Source organism: Pleurodeles waltl, chromosome 5, assembly GCF_031143425.1.
Source record: "Pleurodeles waltl isolate 20211129_DDA chromosome 5, aPleWal1.hap1.20221129, whole genome shotgun sequence".
Taxonomy (NCBI): Eukaryota; Metazoa; Chordata; class Amphibia; order Caudata; family Salamandridae; genus Pleurodeles; species Pleurodeles waltl.
The window spans coordinates 1,830,402,859-1,830,427,939 of record NC_090444.1 but is presented as its reverse complement, the minus strand read 5'-3'; the positions used below and the strand labels follow the sequence as shown (position 1 = coordinate 1,830,427,939).

General features: G+C 44.2%; 1 protein-coding gene across 1 annotated transcript in view; it reads left to right on the top strand.

Moving 5' to 3' along the window:
* GLO1 (glyoxalase I) overlaps nucleotides 1-25,081 on the top strand; it is an 80,899-nt gene that overhangs the window by 30,033 nt on the left and 25,785 nt on the right. The window contains exons 2-3 of the mRNA XM_069236326.1: nucleotides 11,795-11,877; nucleotides 24,715-24,855. Coding sequence (XP_069092427.1) covers nucleotides 11,795-11,877; nucleotides 24,715-24,855 — 224 coding nt within the window. The remainder of the gene's footprint in view (nucleotides 1-11,794; nucleotides 11,878-24,714; nucleotides 24,856-25,081) is intronic.

Sequence of the window (25,081 nt, the reverse complement as noted above, 5' to 3'; positions counted from 1 at the left end):
AGAAACCTCTGGCCTGTTCATGTGCACAAGATCGAGGCGAGGGTTTCTTTTGCAGACGGTGGAAGGGTATTAATGACATTCCTGAAACTGAAACAGTACACTGAAGTCGCAAAAAAGGAGATAATGCTCTTCATCTGCATTTCCATATCTTTACTTGTATAAAAGTGGGAGTTTGACCCACTTTGTTTTGCAGTTCTAAAGTCTCTACACAGTTCTCAGAGGATTACTGCAGAAGGAGAGCTGTTGTCTGCCTCAGTCGGCTTCCTAGAGGTGAGGGGGTATCAACTGGAGTTTGATCTGAAGGAAGAACTGTCTCACTGTTATGGAACATCTGGAAGTGATCTCTCTGAGGGGAAGAAGTGAGCCAACCCTGCAGGAAGAGACTCCCAGCATAGATAAAAGCTGTGGATCCCGATCATCACCAGTCTGCTGCTGGTTCTGAATCCAAGCTGAAGCAGAGGATCCATGACAGTGCGTAGTTATGTTTGAGTGGATTAGAACGAAATGAAATCTGCCTCATTCTTGTCCATGGCACTTCCAGTGCCCCAAAATCTTCAGCAATCTTGTGGAACTAAACACCCACACCTTCGGTCCCAAATATTTAACATGGGCTTGTGTTCAGACAACCATTGGTGGATAATCTATTGCCGACAGAAGCTTTGGCCTTTTTAGAGATGTTGTTGTTTTTTTTTTTTTTTGTTTTTTTTGTTTTTTGGGAATAGGTTTTGTTTTTAAGCCACAACCTGCTGTGAAACATCTCTCCAACGCACATCAGGTGCACTTAGCTTTTACCTTGTTTAACATGGAGTGATGCTTGTGTCCAGAACTTTAGTAACTTGTAAACGGTGCACCATATAACTTTAAGCATGCACAGTTACACTTGCCACAAGGTGTAAGTTATTTCCATGCTATGTCCCCACACATGTACACTCAGGGACTCCATACTGTATATGATTATCGTGTCATCACTGATTTAATTTAACATACCCGGAGTGATATGTGAGGTCATTAGCAGTGCAAATTAGTAATAGCTCAGGTTTTTTTTTTTTTTTTTTTTTTCAAGCATACGGTTTTATCCTATTTTAACAATGACCTATAATGTCACTTTAACATTTGTTTCTTTTTCAGTGAATATGTATAAATATATTTATAAAAAGTTGGTTTGGGGAGGTTTGCCTCTAATCTTAAATTGGAAAAAGAGCCTGTGTTTTAATACATAAGAACAATTTACTCATGGGAGATAATTGCCCCCATCCTCGAAATTTATACTCAAAAGTAAAATAATTAAAGATAAAATCAAAATCAATAAACACACATATAATAATATGTATCTTAAGGTAATGTTTCTCTGGATGTAATGTAATTTTGAAGATAGTATAATGGTTAATTTGGTGTTTCCTCAAGTGGGTCTTACATTTGGGTAGGGTTTACAGAATTGTTGGTAATGTTCTTATATAAAGGTGTTTTAGGGAGCAATGACCTTTGATGATTAACAAATGAGCCTGCTCCTAAAGTGTGGAATTTCGGTGGAGCAGAATGAGCTCTGGGTGGAGGAAGGCCCTATGACATGGCCTGGGGGAGAAGAACTGACTGTCAAAAATTAGGAGGGCTTATTAGATAAGTATTGAAAGGCCAGTGGTGACTAGCTGTGGTCCTGGCTATGTAAGTGAAGGGACTAAAAGAAGGCAGATGGTGGGCCGGTATATGGGCTGGTACAGGGTAAGATTTAAAGGTAGAAGCAACGCAAGTGCAGGGTGCTGATTTCCAACACCTCATTTGGAAGTGCCCTGTTGTACAGAAATTCTGTCAGAAGTGAAGAAATAAAGTACGGCACATTACGTGAAAGTTGCCTTCAAAGACTAGCTAGTGGTAGCTGGGGTTATCAAGGGTGTGGCATTCCTATAGTTCTATGCCCAGGACATACTGTTTGGGGTCAAGGACAACAAGTTTTCTTGTTTATTTTGTCCTTGGGACAAGTAGGCCCAACCCCCTGCAGCACAAATCCTTCAACTGCCAGCTTAAAGGGAAGGGAACTGTCTGCAATTGAGGTAATATGTGTGTTCATATGTTAATGTTGTTTGAACTTGTATTTATGGTTCATTAATGCAAAGCCTTTGTTATTAGGGTGAGTGCTTTAAATACATGTTTTAAGCTTACACTGCACTACGGACAGTGGTTCCAGTAAAATAAAGTGTGTACAAGTTTGAAATTTTTTACAATATGAGGCTATGTATAATTCTTCCAGAATGTTACTTGATTAGATGCAAATGTTTGCAGAAGCTTCTGAGCAGGAGTGATGATTCTTTAAAAAAATGCAAGTAGGACAACAAAATGTTCCTACTGTGAAAGTTTAGATACTATTTCTTTGAAGCATCATTTAGTAAAATGTGTTGATGCATGCTAGTATTTTAAAAAATATATTCATAATGGAAATCAGTGTAAAAAAAATGTCAGAAAGATTATGGGAAACTGAACAGGCACTGGCAAACCAACTGATCCGATAGTGGTTGTCAGTCTTTTTGTTTTGTCAATGCGTGGCTTGTTTTGATATGACTTTTGTAACACTTTATTGTTGTGGGAACTGCCAGGCCCTCACCATAGTAACAAACATTGGCAAAAAGCAAAAAATGTTTTTTGCGTTTAAAAAGCACACATTGCCACAGTAGTTCCTAGCACTGAGAAAAACTACTTAGTGTGCCAATATGCTCCTTGTGGGAGAGCAGAATGCTATCACTCACAGTAAAGCCAGTCGATAGAGAAATAGAATTTGAATAAAATCTAAATGTCTTGGTTAACGCCAAACCTAACTGGGTGCCCAATTTGTAAAGAAAGTCACAAAAGTACACCCAGGGTAAATGTCTTTGCATTAGTGGCTTTCATGAATTCACAAGAATTTACAGAAGTAGACCAGGAAATCGTACTCCTAAAAAGAGTTCAGTTACTCGAGTAGTGGACCAGTCTACATAGTAAACTTTTGAGGTTCACAATATCGGATAAAGCAGCTGGGTCCGGTATGTCCGATCATCTTTGTAACTTAGGGTGTCATCCCACTAGCCGGTTACCACATTTTCTGTGCCATTCCTGGGCCATAAGGCCGGCAGTAGAGGGAAAACGCAACCATTTCTTTTCAAGTAACCACTTAGTTTTTTGTTTTTGTTTATTAATTTGGAGTGCTGGGGAGACGGAGAGAACCATTTGTACATGTATTTTAGGTGGGTATCTGGACAGCAGAGGCCTTGGCAATGTCAAATCCCGTAAATTTATCTATTTGTCTTGCTGGTAATGTTTTAATAGTAGTAGCCACTGAACCAAAAGTCCTGGCACCTTCGGGCAGGCGATAAATTATGCAGCATTTCACACCTTTCTGCTAGTGGCCTGGCAGAAATCTAATTCTAGGCACTGAAGGACATTCCTGCAGAGGCAAAGCTAGTTTTGGTCTACACAAAGAGAGACACAAAATAATAATTTGTGCAACACTTGTACTAAAAGCCTATATTAATCAATGAATTAGGTTTTCACTAATTATTAAAAGGTTTCAAGAATAAAGCTTATAGCTTTAAGTTTAGAGTTCTTTTTTTCTGCTAATATGTCCAAGCTGGCATAACTTTGATGATCAGGTTCTAGTTGGTAAGCATCTGTGGGCCTTAAGGCACACTTCAGAGTTTGCTTATTTGCTGTCAGAACTAGCTTTAGGTATGACAAAAAGGTTTAATTTGACATGTTGGTGCTGCAGACCTGACTGCAGTACCCTAGGACACTTGTCTGATGTTTTGCTAGGTTTTTAACCCCACATTTGGGTGGTGTGATAACCATATTGCAAGTCACATTGGAAAGTTATCGAGCAGTTTTTTTTTTTATTGACTTTTGAGTCAAATAAGGCAGTTACCCACTGAGGTACCAGGTTTTAAGGAAAGAAAACATGCAGTGAGCTGTTAGTATGCAGCCTGTAACTAGCTAGACGTCCAATTATGCTTGTCATAGTTTAAAAAACAAGGTGTCGCAATCATGCAAAAGATGGCTTTTCCTACATACATATAAGATATGCTATTCTGTGATGGGTATTACTTATAGCAGATTTAACATCCATAATGTTGGGAAAAGTAAAGTATTTTAAATTGTGCTTCATAAGGCAAAACTGGAGCAGGAGCCTATCAGGACATGCCTCAGCTGAGTTATAGCACAGAAGCCCCCACCAGGGAATTACACGTTATTCAGACAACAAATCACTGTATTCTAACTTATCGTTATCAGTGAGAAATGGAGGACACCAGGGTGAATAAAATAAATGCCCAAAAATAAAGTGCAAGTTGTGAGATTTACTGTTCAATTTTGGTGCCACTCCGCAGATTACAAAGCAAAAGTCCTGCACTGTAGGGCTTCTCTCCAAGCAACGGTCCCTGTTTGTGCTCGGATTTCACCTAGGGCCTAATCCTATAAGAAGGAATGCCCAAGACTCATCCAGCAACTCTGCAATGTAGCCTAGCGGAGCTTCCCTGCCACTCTCTTGGCTGTGGAGTGAGCAAGGGAGAGTCCGCAACGTGGTGAGAGGCAGCGGCTGAAGTCGATGAAGGCCTTATTTACGTTGGCGCTGGAGGAGATGGAAGGGTGATGCCACTTGCTTGATGACGGTGTATGCTTCTTGGAGTACTGAAAGAGGGCTTTGTAAATGCTGAAAAGAGGTGACGTAGGGTATTGCCTGGGATGCTGCTAAGGCAGTTATCAGAGGAGAACTCAGTTCACTATTATGCATTTATTGCTAAATTGGCCAGGTGGGAAAATGTGTGTAACTCGAATCCACCAACTCGAATGTCAGCATAAACTTGACTGCTCGCAAAAAATATTCAAATCCCTTAGAACAGCAATGAGTGAACTAGAGTAACTGCTGGTGGGTGAATCTGGTAGAAAATGTTACATCTCACTTCTTAAAAAAAACACAAGTGAGAAAACTGATTGCTTGTCAGTCCATAGACTCAAGAAACTGCACTCTCAGAACTACATCTCGAGGGTTGTCAACAGTAGCTTTATCATAGTGTTGGTGTGAAGCCGAACTGTATGATGAAGTATGCTACCTAAGGGTGGGTGAGGTTCTTATGTCCTGAACGTAAATACCTCTGCATTCTTAAATGAGACAGATGCCACTGTGATCCTGCCACTGTGGCTTGAGATAGTAATGCTAGGCCATTTGTACTCTTCCCAAGTCTAGACAATCCCCGCCAGCGGTATTGTCATCCTTGACAATATTATTAGAACACTGGGGTATATTAGTCAGATATATATTGTCTCCAACCCGAGCACGCCTCCCGAAATATCTGTTGTTGTATTTCATGATTTGAGACCGGTGGCTGCTGGTGATCTTTGAAAGTGATGGGGTTAATACCCGCAAGGAGTTTACTCCATTTTTTGGAGATTTGCCACACTTGTACTCCCTCTCACATTTAAGCCCAGATTAACAAATGTTTGGTGCTGGGTTTGTGTCACAAAAGTGATGCCAACCTGATCAAAATGTTTTTTTATTTACTTTTCAGCGATAAACTTGTGTCAGTTTCCTGAAAGTAATGCAGAGGAGTTGCTCTGTGTCATGGGGGCGTCCATGGGTGGTACATAGACTTTCCCATGCAACCACCATTTTTTTTTTTTGTTTGATGCAAAACTGGATCCACTAACAATAGTAGACAGGATTTTGCTCCAGAAAGCCACTTGAGAGCAGATATAAACAAGCATTTACAATGCAATAGGTCTCGTGTTTACTCCAGTTAGAGCTATTAGCGTTGTAATTTCCTAACTGGATTTTTCTTGCAACTTAAATTGAAAATAAAACCTTAAACAGTTGACATAAGCGAGCCGATTCAGTGCGCCGTGGTCGCCATGAACGTGAGTGTAATGGAGAGACACAAAAAATAAAATAGTTTGCTCAGTCAAACATATCAGCAATCGTGCAATTATCTATGTAACAGGGGCAGTCTGCAAGGCAGTAACAAAACTGTCCCAAAGACGGACAAACGTAAAGCATTTACCAATGATGACAAAGGATTTTTGAAAGACTAGTCCAGGAACGAGTGAAAGTGATGGGCGTTCATTGGGTGTGGTTAAAAGCCCACAATTCTTGCAACAGGCCAGGTGCTTTCGTGCTCGACCTAAAAAGGAGAAATGCTATTATTTCTCCTAACCTTTCCCACTTTGCATGTGTGCTGCACACATCCATAGTAGAACAAGGTTTTTTAAAGTTAAGGCACAGCATTTTGTACCTGAGTGGCACCCTTCCAGCACAAAACCTATGACACACTGACGCAGATGCCTTTGTACTATGGCGTGAAGGTGTGTGCTTGGCACTCGGCAACCTAATTGTGCGCCACCGGTAGGAGGAGGTCAGAATAGGGCAAATCTTTGAAGATATGACTCTTTCCCGCTCACTCCCTCTACACAGTACGCTGTGTTGTGTGAACGTTTTATGATAATATGGGCCTTAGTGACTTTGCCCTCACTTACTCTAACTCCTATTTTCACTTGCTCATTCTCACTTATACTTACTCTCACTCACTGTTACGTACACACAAATGTACTTGTACTCATTTCACACAATTGCACATAAGCACACACACACCCACACACAGACACCCTAACCCCCACCCTCCCAGTGCGGTTGCTCCTGCTGCACCATTAATAGCTACACCCTTCACTCACCTCCACTTCCTTTCACAACCTCCAATTAATCACTTGTTCTAACGCACTTATACTACTTCACTCACTCCCTCATACTCACTTTCACTGACACTCTCTCTCACACACACACACACACACACACACACACACACGTTTGCTGAACCCAATTCAGACTCAATCACTTACTAACACTCACCTAGAGAAATATATATTTACTGAAAAAAACAAAGGTTACAGGGACGTTATAGCTGAGTTGACGTTTTACCCATACAAAACCATAAAAATTCAGCAGTTCTAGTTAAACTTATGTTAAGAAACTATCACTGTTTGCCTAAAATTACTTTCCGGCACAAGTTATAGTTTCTTCAGATGAATAAAAACCCTTTTTTTTTTTTTTTTTTTTTTTTAACCACGCATGTTAATATCACCAGTGCGACGCACGGCCTTCAGCCATGCTTGGTGGGGGCTGGCCAACCCTACTGCGTGCACCCAAACCCAAGCTGCACACTTGGTTGGATGCAATGGGTGTTTTTTTTTTTTTTCTTTCAAGTTTTTCAAGTGGTTTTTCTCTGGATCTGCAGATCCACTGCAGATATACACAAAGGGCTGTGCTGAGCCCCATGGAGGATCAGCAGATCGGATGAAAAAAAAGATAATTGGGTAATTGTTTTACCCATGAGGGGCCCCTAAGAGAACCCCTATGTGTCCTATGGGGTCAGGCTATCTGTATCCTTACCCTATATGTGTTTTTGCACTGTTTTGTTCCTCACTCCCAGCCGATGCGACAAACAAAATGGTGGCTGCAACTCTTCTGTCAGGTTGCGGCCAGCCAGACAGGGGCCTTGCTTTTCTCTTGGATCTGCAGATCCACTGCGGATGGATCAGTGGGGGATCTGCATCCCTATATATATCTATATCTTAAAACTTAAATAACTCTGAATCTATTGAATGGATTTGCACCAAATCACACAAAGCACAATCTACAGACCAACATCTAGCTTCCTGACTAATTTGGTGTAATTCCTTTCAGCAGTTTGAGCTGTAGCCATGTCTAAAGAATGCAAACTTCCCATAGACACAGAATGGGGAAAAAGTGTTTCAGGACCCCACTCTTTTTTTTTCTTGGCCCCTGCTTGACAGGTCATCCAAACATACCCCACAACGCGTTTCGACTCTGTCTTTTTGAAGTAGGCTAAGTCAGTTTCCTCACTTTGTTTCCACACATGAATAATATTAAGACAACAGCATTATGAGACTTGTAGTTATTTCTACAAACACATCCTGTTACACGTAGTCCTCAATCTGGCCCATAGACAAAGAGTCAAAACGCGTTGTGGAGTCTGTTTGGATGACATTAAACAAATAAATGATAATTGCAAAGAAAAAAACCTTCAGGAGTGCAGCGCTTTTTTGTGGCAAGATCATTTATGAGGGTCTGTGGTCTTGAAGAATCTTCAGATAGCCTCCAGAGAACACCAAGAAAACAGTCAGGCCTTGATCACTAGCAGACTCGATTACGGCAACACCCTCTACGCAAGAATCACAAAGAAGCTGGTCAGCCAGCTCCAAACCATTAAAACACTGCTTCAAGGCTCATACTCCATCGCCGCACACACATCACTCCACACCTCCAGGAACTACACTGGCTCCCAATCCACAAACGCACCCAATTCAAACTACGCACACATACACTCACAAAGCACTACACAAAACTTTCCCTGCCTTCCTGAACAGTCGCATACACTTCTACAAACCTCCTAAACATCTCTGCTCAGCTGTTCTTCCACTAGCAAAAATACTGTGCAGCTGCAAGGCCACAGCAGAGGCTGCGTTATATGGTTCCTACGAGGTTAGTAGAACTGTGTATAATACAGCAAGAACTTCAGAATATAGAGTCTATGTAATCCGTAGTTGTAGGTTTGATTTTGGCTACCTCACAGTACCGCACCCAAACCCCATACTGACAAGGGTAAATAGATGTTATTGGTACCCTCAAACATGCTACTCTGATTCCCAAGGAATCCATGGAAACAGATCTAACCTTTCGTTTGGACTGCCCAAGGTAAACACAAGAAAGATCCAAAAATGCATTTGCAAAACATTTATTAAAATGATTGTATTCTTGCATAAAAAGCATGAGCTGCGATTCTTAGAAAGTGAGACATATTAAAGTAATCCGCTTTGTTAGAATGGTAAACAATATCAGCAGTTTAACCATGTTAATTGTTGTGAATGTTCCCTAACTCCTATCTGTATTTTATACTACACGTAAGAGAGCACAGATCAGTTGGGATTGTCTAACCCCCATACCTTGGTCTTAGGTGTCAGAAAGCTGTCTTAGTGTAGAGGTCATCTTGCCTTGCAGGATGGAAGTCGGAGTCAGCAGGACTCTATCTCAGTTGCAGATCATATCGGTTCCATGATCAACCTGCATGAATTGCTCCTCTCAATCAGTATAACATGGATGCTGTTTATATAATAAAACACTCTTATCACACTGTGACGGAGGTGCAGGACTGCTACCGTGGTTCATCTAGCACAAGTGGGCTGTCTCCTAATGAGCACAGAAAACAAAAACTCATCATGTTCTGATTGAATGTCCCTCGGCTGAATGTGCAGACTACAGGGTGACAATGCCTTCCAGGAATAAATACATATACAGCACATTCTCGTGTTAGTGGAAAATATGTGAAAAAGTACCATTTAGAAAAAATGTCAAGCTAAAGCTGAAATCTACAATGCAGACGTGGGCCATACAACAGCTGTGCCTTCTGCTATCTCTCCTACAAAGCATGGAACGACCTCCACACCACATCAGCACCTCCGCTTTGCTCTTCGAGTCCTACCAGAAGCTGAAAACCTGGCTCTTTGATGAACTGTCCAGCCGCCAGCTGCCTTCCCACCTACGAAGGGGCATTGACACCCTTACAGGTGTTTAGCACTACACATATAACTATATTAACATAACAATATATTACAGGTACATAAACTGTAAATCCCCCAATGCACTGTTCATCATTACCATTGACCTCATCACCTACAGCTAAGCAACAAGTGACCGCAGGTTTAAAAAATCTTCATGGTGAGGTGCTGCGTGAGAGGTTTGTTTTCTCTAGTCCCCAGAGAGGACCAATGCCTTGCCTTCCTGCTGGTGGCGCATAAAGAGGTTCCTACAAACGCCATCTTGGTAGTGTATGGGCATGTCCAGCTACAGCTTGGGCATGCTTGCTTTTAGTCATCCGCTGTGAAGGCGCTACAAGACGAGTTGCTTGATATTCAGATTAAATGTCATATACATCTACAAGGAATCTATCCTTTGCGTCGTGTGAAAAGCTTGCCCACAATTTTGAATACTAGTGGACTGTGTGTCATGGGGTTGCAGGCCATTACTGTTCATCATATATGGCACTTCTCTAGCCCGACTGTCTGAACCTTTCATGTCCTCAGAGCCATCCGGGTATACCTTTGAGTGGCCAGTGAGCATTTAATTTAATCTTAGCAATATCTCTTTATTTGGTTTGTTCCAAAAAATACATCCTGCTGTCACACATCGTGCTCTAAATGGAAATATAAGAGTACCTGTTTACTCCTGAGAAGTGCCAATCCTTTACCAATAAATGTTTTGCAGCACTGCTAAGAAGTGTGGGTACTTTACCTTTCAAATTCGTGCAGGACGTCTGTGCCGAACAAGACTATTTAAAGCACTGTAAGATCGAACACATGGAACCCCTTTGATTGGTCGGAGGTATAGGGAGGTGGTAATTATTGGGTCTAGAGCTGCAAGTCTCTGTGACTTCTTTCTCTCAATGGAAGTTCTTTTTCTAACTCCTTGAAATCTTGCTCAAGAAGAGATGTGGAAAAAGAAACATACGAATGTTGTGCATTAACTAGATAACAATTAATTAGGTGATGGCACATAGCATTCAAAGGTGGACTAATGCAGAAGGTGAGCAGTCCAATGGGTCATTGAACTGCAGTTCTCTTAATTCCTTTTTCTAGTATGGTTTGAGTCATAGGTTTAGTCATCAGCTCTAATACAATTCTACATTTCTAGTGGTCCCATTTTGTATTTTTATTGTATCCCAACTATGAATGTGATAAGATCCTTTGACCGTCCCTCTCATACGCCTGTACCAGAAATGGTACAGGTAGCATGACACCGTCATCAGGTACTCTGTAATATCTAAATGAAGGAGAACTTGCTTGAAAGCCCTGGTCATGGCTCATATTAAGTGATTCCAGTGAATCTAATGCCTGTATCTAAGGGAGCACTTTACACCAGCATTTACATGTTAAAACATTGTGCAGATACAGATCAGGCTTCAAGGGAATTTTGGCTTGGTTCAACTCTCGAAGGTTGAGGGAGGGACTGCAAAGTGGGGAGTGTGAAACTGACTGACAAAGTAGCTTGGCTGCTCTCCTGTGCAGATTAATTTATTTAAATGTGCATCCGCCTATTTTTTTTTTTTAATAAAAATAGTTTACTGGCAGTTTATATCTTAATAAAACAATTGCTTTGCACAATGTGAGTACTTTAACACATTTGTATATATCCACCCCCAAGATCCCATTTCTAAATTGGTATACCCTCCCTCCGAGTATCCGGGATGTTGTTTCAGACTGCGACTGCATCAACCTAATTGACCATCAAACTTGAGACTGACTTGAAAAAATTTAGTACAAGTTGACTGCTATAGAACAACCTCACACATGGTTTAATAGACAATTTTGGTCCACGTGCAAAAGCTGTATTATACATTACATACGCATGACAAGCTGAGATCTCATGGTAGCATGTTTAAGGCACTTCAAGTGGGGATAAGTTAGTCAAAAAATATATATTATTTTCAATAATTGGTAATGCAGTTAAACATTCTAATGTACGGAATTGTAACAGGTGAAATAACCAGAAACGCAGTGCATGTCATACTCAACCGTAACTAGAGATTTGCCGTTTTTCTTACGCTGTAATTTTATTTTTGCTCGCATGTGTAAATTTGTAGGTTTTTTTTAAATTCTCAAATTAATAATTTATGTATTGCACTTTACTGTAGATGTGCTTTTTATAAAGAGGTGATGGTCAGTTAAAATAGAACACAATTTGCCTAACTGTAATGTCTGGTTTATTTTTCAGGATTTCTTAATGCAGCAAACTATGCTTAGGATAAAAGATCCTAAGAAGTCAATAGAATTTTACACTAAAGTTCTTGGAATGACGTGAGTAAAAGACACCCCATAATTTCTGCTTATTTTAACCAGTTACTTGGTGTAATTACACTAGTATGTATTTTGAGCCATGGATCTTTTGTCTGTATGTACCTTTGCCACCCTCCATCACTGTACCTCCCAACAGGCGCATTCCTTGTCGAAGCTGCAGCTGTACTTTCAGTGTTCTCTTGCCCTTCTGACTTGTGTTCAAAGCTTCCTGACTTTACATGATTTAAACAATTTGAACCAAATCTGTAGGTTCCACAACAGGCCCTCATCTGTTCTCAGCTAGTGAGTATTGTAGTGACTTAATTAGTTGTAAGAACAGAAGTGTCACAAAACACCATTCTCATACTATGGATCCAAAAGAAGTAATGTCCTCTTCCACCTCCACAGTTGACCTCCTACAATGAGAGAATGAGAGCCAGCAGTAAAAACTAGGAAGAGGTAATGGGGTGAGAAAGAAAACAGACTCAAGACTGTGTCTCTCTGACTCCTCGCTTCTCCTAAGCATGGACATCTGCTGGTCGAAGTGGGAGCTAAAGGCAGGAGGAGATCATTTGGTATTCTGATGTGGAAGTCCTGCATCTTGCAGTAACAGTAGAAAGGGCACACCTTAACTCAATCTCTATGTAACTAGCTTTGTCTTCTGATTTGAAGTTTAGTATTCCGATACTGAAGCATAACAAGAGAAGTAACTTTTTATATTTGTTCATCAGCATTTCTCCTTTCTCATTGGTAAGAAAAGTACCTTAAGCTTTGTTCTATGTGTTTTCTGACGAAGATAACTTAGTTTCTAATTGACTATTAAGGAAAACGTAATTAAGGGACCTTAATATGCTCTGGTTCCTACCATTAGCAGTTCATGTATCACTTGTTAAAAACTCGTAGTACTTTAACCACAATCATAGATACGTATCATATGCAACAGTATCTTGACATGAGAATTCCTCCTGTTCCATCACAGAATCAAATCCCATGTTAAAGTGCAGCAATCCCTAAAGTGTTTAGCAGTGCACAAAACCAAATATTCAAAATAATTCTAAGCTAGTTTCCTCAAACTGCGTAATGTTAAGAATGCTCCTTGTATTCACAGCTGTCCTCTAGCAAACTCTCAAGGAAGCAACTGTTCTTTGCCAAAGCAAATCCTTAATAAAGTAGCCAGATCTGGCTGCAGAAACTTTATAGTTTGATTGTGTAGCAAGGACTCTATGAAACACTAGAAAAGATATACTCAGTAGTCCAAGATTGTAGGAAAGTACCATCTTGCCTGGCATGTTACCCCCATATTTCACTGTATATATGTTGTTTTAGTTGTATGTGTCACTGGGACCCTGTCAGCCAGGGCCCCAGTGCTCATAAGTGTGCCCTGTATGTGTTACCTGTGTTATGACTAACTGTCTCACTGAGGCTCTGCTATCCAGAACCTCAGTGGTTATGCTCTCTCATCTTCTTTCCAAATTGTCACTAACAGGCTAGTGACCAATTTCACTAAATTAACATTGGCATACTGGAACACCCTTATAATTCCCTAGTATATGGTACTGAGGTACCCTGGGTATTGGGGTTCCAGGAGATCCCTATGGGCTGCAGCATTTCTTGTGCCACCCATAGGAAGATCTGACAATTCTTACACAGGCCTGCCAGTGCAGCCTGAGTGAAATAACTTCCACGTTATTTCACAGCCATTTACCACTGCACTTAAGTAACTTATAAGTCACCTATATGTCTACCCTTTACCTGGTAAAGGTTGGGTGCTAAGTTACTTAGTGTGTGGGCGCCCTGGCACTAGCCAAGGTGCTCCCACATTGTTCAGGGCAAATTCCCCGGACTTTGTGAGTGCGGGGACACCATTACACGCGTGCACTATATATATGTCACGACATATGTATAGCATCACAATGGTAACTCCGAACATGGCCATGTAACATGTCTAGGATCATGGAATTGTCACCCCATTCTGGCATTGGGGAGACAATTCCATGATCCCCGAGTCTCTAGCTCAGACCCGGGTACTGCCAAACTACCTTTCCCGGGGTTTCACAGCAGCTGCTGCTGCTGCCAACCCCTCAGACAAGTTTCTGCCCTCCTGGGGTCCAGCCAGGCTTGGCCCAGGAAGGCAGAACAAAGGACTTCTTCAGAGAGAGGGTGTTACACCCTCTCCCTTTGGAAAAAGGTGTCCGGGCTGGGGAGGAGTAGCCTCCCCCAGCCTCTGGAAATGCTTTGAAGGGCACAGATGGTGCCCATCTCTGCATAAGCCAGTCTGCACCGGTTCAGGGATCCCTCAGCCCTGCTATGGCGCGAAACTGGACAAAGGGGAGTGACCACTCCCCTGACCTGCACCTCCCCTGGGAGGTGCCCAGAGCTCCTCCAGTGTGCTCCAGACCTCTGCCATCTTGGAAACAGAGGTGACATCAGAGACTCCTTCTGATAGGCTCCTTCAGTTGTTGCTAGCCTATCCTCTCTCCTAAGTAACCAAACCTCCTTTTCTGGCTATTTAGGGTCTCTGCTTTGGGGAATTCCTTAGATAACGAATGCAAGAGCTCAACAGAGTTCCTCTGCATCTCTCTCTTCACCTTCTGCCAAGGAATCGACTGCTGACCGCGCTGGAAGCCTGCAAAACTGCAACAAAGTAGCAAAGACGACTACTGCGACCTTGTAACGCTGATCCTGCCGCCTTCTCGACTGTTTTCCTGGTGGTGCATGCTGTGGGGGTAGTCTGCCTCCTCTCTGCACTAGAAGCTCCGAAGAAATCTCCCGTGGGTCGACGGAATCTTCCCCTTGCAACCGCAGGCACCAAAGAACTGCATCACCGGTCCTCTGGGTCTCCTCTCAGCACGACGAGCGAGGTCCCTTGAACTCAGCAACTCTGTCCAAGTGACTCCCACAGTCCAGTGACTCTTCAGTCCAAGTTTGGTGGAGGTAAGTCCTTGCCTCCCCACGCTAGACTGCATTGCTGGGAACCGCGTGTTTTGCAGCTATTCCGGCTCCTGTGCACTCTTCGAGGATTTCCTTTGTGCACAGCCAAGCCTGGGTCCCCGGCACTCTAACCTGCATTGCACAACCTCCTGAGTTGTCCTCCGGCGTCGTGGGACTCTCTTGTGCAACTTCGGGTGAGCACCGATTCACTCCACTTCGTAGTGCCTGTTCCGGCACTTCTGCGGGTGCTGCTTGCTTCGGAGTGGGCTCTTTGTCTTGCTGGACGCCCCCTCTGTCTCCTCACCCAATTGGTGACATCCTGGTCCATAGCAGCATCCAAAAACCCTAACCGCGAGCTTTGCAGCTAGCAAGGCTTGTTTGCGATCTTTCTGTGGGAAAACACTTCTGCACGACTCTTTGCGACGTGGGACATCCATCCTCCAAAGGGGAAGTTTCTAGCCCTTGTCGTTCTTGCAGAATCCTCAGCTTCTACCATCCGGTGGCAGCTTCTTTGCACCCACAGCTGGCATTTCCTGGGCATCTGCCCACTCCCGACTTGCTCGTTACTTTTGGACTTGGTCCCCTTGTTCCACAGGTACTCTTGTCTGGAAATCCATCGTTGTTGCATTGCTGGTGTTGGTCTTTCCTGCAGAATTCCCCTATCACGACTTCTGTGCTCTTTGGGGAACTTAGGTGCACTTTGCACCCACTTTTCGGGGTCTTGGGGTGGGCTATTTTTCTAACCCTCACTGTTTTCTTACAGTCCCAGCGACCCTCTACAAGGTCACATAGGTTTGGGGTCCATTTGTGGTTCGCATTCCACTTCTAGAGTATATGGTTTGTGTTGCCCCTATCCCTATGTGCCCCCATTGCATTCTATTGTGACTATACATTGTTTGCACTGTTTTCTATTGCTATTACTGCATATTTTGGTATTGTGTACATATATCTTGTGTATATTTTCTATCCTCATACTGAGGGTACTCACTGAGATACTTTGGCATATTGTCATAAAAATAAAGTACCTTTATTTTTAGTATATCTGTGTATTGTGTTTTCTTATGATATTGTGCAAGTGACACTAGTGGTACTGTAGGAGCTTCACTCGTCTCCTAGTTCAGCCTAAGCTGCTCTGCTAAGCTACCATTTTCTATCAGCCTAAGCTGCTAGACACCCCTCTACACTAATAAGGGATACCTGGGCCTGGTGCAAGGTGTAAGTACCCCTTGGTACTCGCTACAAGCCAGTCCAGCCTCCTACAAAGATGGACACTGTAATCCCCAAACAAGAACTCAAGGTTCATCACCGAATACAATTTGCCATTACCGCACCCAACAGCCTCGTCCACTTCTCCAGAGCCCCCAGAGGAAATGGAACGGAATCACCGACAAGCAACTCACCACGACCCTCGCCGAATCACCCCTGCCCCTCACTGATGACACCTACGCCGCAGCAAGCAACCTGAACTCCTGGATCACCTAATGTGCCAACTCCTTAGCCCCCTTCTGTTCAACTTCGGTCAGGCATGTTCCAAAAAAGGCCAGCTGGTTCACCACAGTTCTCCAAGAATCCAAATGCACTTACAGGTGCCTACGGAAGAAACGGCGAAACCAGCGAAGTCCTCGCCTCTTTCAGAGCCGCCTTTGCAACCCATCACCAACTCATCAAGAATGTAAAAACAACTCTGCACTCCGTGACTGCATCAACACCTCCCCGCACAACACAAGAGAACTCCTCCCTCTAAAGCCACCAACATTCCCCCCCTCTTCCCTCCTGCCCGCCCCCCCCCCCCCACCCCCCCACAATTGCAAGACCTCTGTGACAAACTGGCCAAATTCTTCTACCGCAAGATTAAGGACATCTATGACAACTTCCTCCCGCAGAACCCACCCAGCGTCCAAACCTGTGACCTACCCAGCCCCACAGAACCCACCCAAACTATCCACAGCTGGTCCATGCTCACCACAGAAGAGACTAAAATCATCATGAACAGCATTCACTACGGAGCTCCAACAGACCCATGTCCTCACCACATCTACAACAGAGCCAGTGCATCCATTGCCCCCGAACTCTGCAAGACGAACTGCTCCATCACAACAGCCACCTTCCCCAAAGATTGGAAACAGGCCGAAGTCCTCCACCCACTGAAGAAACCCACAGCCGACCCATCAGAACTCAAGAACTTCAGACCCGTCTCAGTGCTATCCTACCCAGCTAAAGTCCTGGAAAGTCATAAACTCGCAGCTGCAACAGTTCTCCAAGGATGACAGCTCTCTGGATACCTCTGTCTGGATTCCGCAGCAACCACAGCATGGAGACAGCTCTTCTTGCAGCCACTGATGTGTCCGTGGTCAAGGAGTTGCAGAAGTACTGCAGCCCTCATACTGCTTGACCTCTCAGCAGCCTTCAACACGGTTTCCCACTGCACCTTATGCACCAGACTCCACAACGCAGGAATCCGCGGAAAATCCTGGCAATGGATCCACTCCTTCCTCACCGGAAGAACACACAGTCAGGCTCCCACCCTTTATATCCAAACCAACAGAAGTCAGCTGCAGAGTCCCTCAGGATTCCTCCCTGAGCCCAACGCTCTTCAACATATACATGGCCCGCTCGCAGCCATCGTCAGAGGCACGAAATGAACATTGTCATACGCCGATGACCAACAACACATCATATCCCTCACTGAAGACCCAGACAAAGTTAAGAGGAACTTTCACACCGGGCTGAAAGCTGTCGCCGCCTGGATGAAGCAGAGCTGCCTCAAGCTCAGCTTGGACAAGGCCAAGCTCCTCATCTTCGGAAACTCCACCTGTAGGAGGCTGGCCTGGCTTATAGTGGGTACCTTGTGGTACTTACACCTTGTGCCAGGTCCAGTTATCCCTTATTAGTAGAATAGAGGTGTTTCTAGCAGCTTAGGCTGTTGGAGGTAGCTATGGCAAAGCAGCTTAGGCTGAGCTAGGAGACATGCAAAGCTCCTACTATACCACTTATATCATATAGCACAATATCATAAGAAAATGCAATACACAGAGTTACTAAAAATAACTGTACTTTATTTTAGTGACAATATGCCAAACGTATCTCAGAGGATACCCTCACTTAGGAGGTAAGTAATATACACAAATTATATGTACACAAGCCCAAAACAGGTAAGTAACAGTAAGAAAAGTAGTGCAAACAATGTAGAATCACAATAGGATGCAATAGGTAGACATAGGCCTATGGGCAACACAAACCATATACTCCAAGAGTGGAATGCGAATCACGAATGGACCCCCAGGCCTATGGGAAGTTGTAGAGGGTCGCTGGGACTGTAAGAAAACAGTGAGGGTTAGAAAAATAGCCCACCCCAAGACCCTGAAAAGTAGAAGTAAAGTTACCCTACTACCCCAGAAAGACAGAATAGTCGTGATAGGGGATTCTGCAAGAACCACAAGCACCAGCAAAACACTGAAGACTGATTCCTGGACCTGTAAAGGCAGCGGACCAAGTCCAAGAGTCACGAAAGTGTCTGGGGGGGGGCACTAAACCCCTGATGAAGGTGCAAAAGGGCTGCCTCCGGGTGGAAGGAGCCGAAGATTCTGCAACAACGAAAGGACCCAGGAACTTCCCCTTTGGTGAGAAGATGTCCCATGGCGTTCTGGAGGTTGCAGAAGTGTTCCCACGTAGAAATACCGCAAACAAGCCTTGCTAGCTGCAAGAGTGGCGGTTGAGTATTTTGGGTGCTGCTGGGGACCAGGAAGGACCAGGATGTCGCCCCTTAGCGGAGGAGACAGAGGGGGCGCTCAGCAACTCAGAGGGCCCCCACAGAAGCAGGTAGCACCCGCCGAAGTACCGTACCGGAACAGGCACTTAGAAGATCTGAGGACAGTGGTTGACTCAGAGTCACAAAGGAGGGTCCCACGACGTCGGAGTACAACTCAGTGAGTTGGGCAATGCAGGACGGAGTGCTGGGGACCCAAGTTAGGCTGTGCACAAAGGAAGTCCTGGAAAAGTGCACAGAAGCCGGAGCAGCTGCAAATCACGCAGTACACAGGTTTGCTGTCTGGTGTGGGGAGGCAAAGACTTACCTCCACCAAATTTGGACAGAAGGGCCACTGGACTGTGGGAGACACTTGGACCCAGCTCCTGTGTTCCAGGGACCACGCTCGTCAGGATGAGAGGGGACCCAGAGGACCGGTGATGCAGTCTTTTGGTGCCTGCGTTAGCAGGGGGAAGATTCCGTTGACCCACGGGAGATTTCTTCTTGGCTTCCAGTGCAGGGTGAAGGCAGACAGCCCTCAGAGCATGCACCACCAGGAAACAGTCGAGAAAGCCGGCAGGTTGAGGCGCTACAATGTTGCTGGTAGTAGTCTTGCTACTTTGTTGCGGTTTTGCAGGCGTCCTGGAGCAGTCAGCGGTCGATCCTTGGCAGAAGTCGAAGAGGGAAGTGTAGAGGAACTCTGGTGAGCTCTTGCATTCGTTATCTGAGGAATAGCCCAGAGGAGAGACCCTAAATAGCCAGAAAATGAGGTTTGGCTACTGAGAAAGGAGACTTGGCTACTGAAAGAGGTAAGCACCTATCAGGAGGGGTCTCTGACGTCACCTGCTGGCACTGGCCACTCAAAGCAGTCCATTGTGCCCCAACACCTCTGAATCCAAGATGGCAGAGGTCTGGGGCACACTGGAGGAGCTCTGGGCACCTCCCCTGGGAGGTACTGGTCAGGGCAGTGGTCACTCCCCTTTCCTTTGTCCAGTTTCGCGCCAGAGCAGGGCTGGGGGATCCTTGAACCTTTGTAGACTGGCTTATGCAGAGATGGGCACCATCTGTGCCCATCAAAGCATTTCCAGAGGCTGGGGGAGGCTACTCCTCCCCAGCCCTTCACACCTATTTCCAAAGGGAGAGGATGTAACACCCTCTCTCAGAGGAAATCCTTTATTCTGCCTTCCTGGGACTGGGCTGCCCAGACCCCAGGGGGTGCAGAAACCTGTCTGAGGGGTTGGCAGCAGTTGCAGTGGAGACCCCGGAAAGGCATTTTGGCAGTACCCGGGTTTTGTGCTAGAGACCCGGGGATGCATGGAATTGTCCCCCCAATACCAGAATGGTATTGGGGTGACCATTCAATGATCCTAGACATGTTACATGGCCATGTTCAGAGTTACTATTGTGACACCACATATATGTAGTGACCTATATGTAGTGCATGCATGTAATGGTGTCCCGGCACTCACAAAGTTCGCGGAATATGCCCTGAACAATGTGGGGGCACCTTGGCTAGTGCCAGGGTGCCCACACACTAAGTAACGTGGCACCTAACCTTCACTAAGTGAGGGTTAGACATATAGGTGACTTATGAGTTACTTATGTGCAGTGAAAAATGGTTGTGAAATAATGTGGACGTTATTTCACTCAGGCTGCAGTGGCAGTCCTGTGTAAGAATTGTCTGAGCTCCCTATGGGTGGCAAAAGAAATGCTGCAGCCCATAGGGATCTCCTGGAACCCCAATACCCTGGGTACCTAGGTATCATATACTAGGGAATTATAAGGGTGTTCCAGTGTGCCAATGAGAATTGGTGAAGAAAGTCACTAGCCTGCAGTGACCATTATGAAAAGCAGAGAGAGCATAAACACTGAGGTTCTGGTTAGCAGAGCCTCAGTGATACAGTTAGGCACCACACAGGGAACACATACAGGGCATACATTATGAGCACTGGGGTCCTGCCTGGCAGGATTCCAGTGACACATGGGCAAAAACAAACATACATACAGTGAAAATGGGGGTAACATGCCAGGCAAGATGGTACTTTCCTACACTACCTCAACCTGAGAGGACTCCTGGTGAGCCACATCGCTTAGTGCACCACCTACTCTGACTGACCACGCCCGCAACCTAGGAATCATCCTTGATTCCTCCATATCAATGACCCGACAGGTAAACACAATCCCCTCTTCTTGCTTGCACACCATCCGCAAACTCCACAAAATCTTCAAATGGATTCCGGTTGACTGCCACAAAACAATCACCCACGCCGTAATCACTAGCACTCTACGCCGGCCCCACAACAAAGAACATCAAGAAACTACAACTCATCCAAAATGCCCCCGCAAGACTCGTTCTGAACCTTCCCGCCAAGAACACTTCTCCCAAAATCTGAAGACCCTTCATTGGCTCCCAATAGAGAAGCAAATCAACTTCAAACTACTCGCTCACACCTACAAGGCGCTGCACAACATTGGACCGCCCTACCTGAACCATTGCATTTCCTTCCATAACCCTGCCAGATCCGTCTGCTCCACCCAGCAGGTGCTAGCTACCATCCCACCCATCTGGAAAACCACTGCTGGAGGAAGGTCTTTTGCATACCTTGCAGCTAAAAGCTGGAACAACCTGCCCACGCTCCTCAGACAAAGCCCATCTCTCGCCATCTTCAGGAAGAACCTCAAAACATGGCTCTTCGAACGAGGCCCTGACCCACCACCAGCGCATTGAGACCCTCACGGGTGAGTAGTTGTGCTTTACCAAAGCTGATTGGATTGAATGAGAAATGTAGTTTGTTGGGACACCATCAGGTAATGTGCTCTTCACAAATGTAAAGATTTGCACCTGCCAGCAACAACACTCTGTGCAGGCTGTCAGCCTTTCCTTCTCTAAAATGGACTTGTAACTAGCGGGTTTGAAGTATTGCATCCATTCGCTTGCTGATTCTAAGGTGGTAAGCCACGCCTTCCTGCAATGCGAAAGAAGCCAGGGTATTATGCACATCCTGTCACCATCCAGTGCCCAGTGTCACTATCCCCTTGTTTGTCGAGCCTTGTAAATAGTTGCTTGCACTCCCTGCAGCATACAATGCTAATGCTTTTTTCATCATTTGTCATTTAGAAGTTCAGTTTCAGAAACCCAGTTACTGTTCACTGCGGCTTCTCCAATAGATTATTTAGAAAACCTGGGTTTCCTTTTCAAGTAATAGGTTTTTTGTAATTCCATACGAAATTCAGCCAGAAATGTATGTTTTCTAAACCCTCTGTGAGTATAGGGTCAATGCCAACTTACGAGCTAGAGCCAGGAAAGTTGTTACCTGCAGTGAGGGCAAATGCCAAAGAGTGTAATAAGGCCTTGGTGGGCAACGGTGGTGAGATTAATTTTAAACTATTCTTGAGCTATATCCTGCAGGAAATAGGAGTTTATCTTCACAAAGTACACATAAAGTAATATTCCCTCTGTGAATAGCCTAGGCAGGAAGGTGCCCTTGACGTGTTTGACATTCCCTCTGGCAGCAGTGACAGTCATTGCTGGCATTGTTCAACACACTGGGTGCGCCTGTATACTTACTGGGGTGCATGTGCTGTCTGTGTTATCCGTAAGCAATCATTCTCATTTTAAACCAAATGTGTTCAACTTATTATTTTTCCCACACTGACTTACGTTTTTAGCATTATTTGTCTTAAGTGCTATTTTTCCAATCCAAGTTTATCCTTCTTGTCAGATCCTAGGAGGGCACGGTGAACGAGGGTACCCTGACAGGCGTGCTTAAAATTAGAAGGTTAACCTTCTGCCAGTACTGACCTATATTCAGGGCTCATCAGGTGTCACCGTAGAAAGCATTGTTGCTACTGGGTGTGTCTTTCTACTAATGTTTGGCAGCCCTGTATTGCAACATCAGCCTCGTAAACACGAGGCTAGGCCTGCTTGGGACGTTGTATTTTATAATGCAACAAGCTGTCTTCTGCTTGCTACAATACCGTAGTGTGTGCATGTGTAGTAGAGCAGTTTGAGACGGTGGAGCTGTGCTTTCCATGATAAAAACGGTTCAAATGCTATTTGGCCTGCCAAACAGCGTTGGTCATGGTCCGCCTTAGATAGCGGATGGGGTCGCTATTTCAGTCGTGACTATTTGCAGACCCTATCGCATGGCTCGGGATACTCGCTGGCAGCGGGTACTGGAACCTCGCTCTACACTGTGCATTTTATCCTGTCTTGAAGGCAGCATCATACGCAGTACATCCTTTGCAAGAAAGCTGCTCCTGCGTGGTATTTCACGTAGATAGCTGCAGTGTCCGCTGCAAAGACCTCCCTAAAATGTAGTTTGGCCGTTACCTCTAGGAAGTGTTGGGATATTTAGTTGCAAATGGTGTATGTTTTTTTAACTGGCCTCTTAGGCCTCATTCAGAAAGGTTACTCAAACTTTTACACTTTTTAGTCTCTGGGGGTCCACTGGACTCTGTGCACACTATACCTTACTTTGTGATAGTATATACAGAGCTGTCTTCCTACGTTGCCTATACCCAGATTTTAAGACAAAGTACTGCAGGATTTGCAAGAATTTTTCAGCATAAAAATGAGGGATACTTTCTGAAGTAGCTATAAACTAATAAGCCTGCAGAGAATCACTCCTCAGGTAATAAGCGTAGATCAAGTTATCAGCTAACCATGTAGAAAAAAGTGAGATGTGGCAACCTCTAAGGCTTCAAAATATAAACTTCCTCCAGGAGTCATTCCCATCCTCCTATGAATCCCAAGACCAACTGCATAAAAAGATCATCAAAAATCAGGAAGGTCATCCTCTCCGGTAAAGGGGGAAATAAGCCAACTTAAATTATACCTCTATCTCCTCAAGTGAAAAATAGATAAAACGGGCTTTGTCGACTGTGATATCAGTCACACCCTTCGTCAACCATAGCTCCTCCAACCTCGAGCGCAGTGACAACTGTCCCATCGTCCATGCCAGCCCCGTCACCTGCTTCACCAGTGACCACTCCGTCTACAACACTGCCAGCATCCCATCATTCAACCTGTTAATGAAGACACCGTCTACAACAGACACACTAATTCACAAAAAAGTCCAAAAAAACAAAAATAAAAAAGGTCGACAGAACTATTCCAGGAGCACACTGTGCCTCGCAAGATACCCCTCCAACTACTGGCTCACTCTTGGAAAGATGTCAAATGCGATGACCTCTGGGGGGCTGCATATAATCCAGAACACGTCGTAATACAATATCATCGACGAATCTGATGCCACTGACCGCATCATATTGCTGATGTGTCCCTGACATTTTTTGGAGACCTACTTTAGGGGCTTACGTGTTTGGATTGATCAATGTATTATCTGTTAAAAGAAGTTGATGCCTTTTGACGATCCCTGGACTCCTACCAGTGAAATAATGCTTGTGATGGATCATTACTTTGAGGGGCAGCAGTGTTGATTACTGAAGATGCTTCTCGAGTGTTGACTGTATTGATTTGATGTAATATATCGAGGTTTATAAACCAATACAAAGTCTGCAGTGTTTTGTTCATCTTCATTGGTGTTTGGTGATGTTTTGGTTTGATTGTGTAACCAAAGCAATACGGAATAATTCCTCTAGGAACACTGTACTCTTAGTTCTTTTTGCTTAGGCACTATTTTCACTCAAATCTTTATAATTGCATATCTCCAGTTCTACTGATTTGAATTCTTGTCGTTTTGGTCTCAGATAATTTATTAAACTTTACTTTATGTTCCAAATTTTTGTGGGATGTTTCTTATGTTGTTTTCTCATTTTATTACTGTTTGAAGAGCTGCATAAATACTTTTAAACTTTGCCTCTATGTTAAGCCTGCCTGCTTTGTGCCAAGTCACCCTGACAGATTGTTGTTGCTGCTTGAGAAGGGTTTCTCCAACCTCAACCAGTAATCCAATTTCCTAATATAACATTGCAGATTTTATCTAGAGGTGAAGGCTAAAGAGAGGGAGAAGGTGGCTATTTGTAAATGATCACTTTAGGAACTTAATTGATAGCTTGGATAATCTGGGACCTGCTGTTCTTTAATGTTTTTAAACAAACGCTTTTATTATTTACTTAGTTAATTGTTGATGAAGATGATAATAATGCGTCCTTCGTTCCTCATATAATTCTCACTAAGCAGTAAAAGATGACATATAATTTTGTCTGTTTGCTTGCAGACTTTTGCAGAAATTCGATTTTCCATCTATGAAATTTTCACTTTATTTCATGGGTTACGAGGACAAAAAGGAGATCCCCAGCGATACAAAGGAACGAACAGCGTGGACTTTTTCCAGGAAGGCCACAATAGAACTGACACAGTAAGTACTGTCCCCCACCTTCCCCATTGGGCTCCAGCACACGAAACAACCAGCATAAGCATGTTTTCCTCTTAAGTGTGTGATCTTGACTTTATCAACTCTTAACTGTGATATAGTAACAGTTCTATAGTATGCGGAGCCCTGATTCATTAAAAAAAAAAAAAAGTGCCTCCTCTTTTTCATGCAGGAGCCCATTAAATCGGTGTGAGGGGGGAGGGTTGAGATT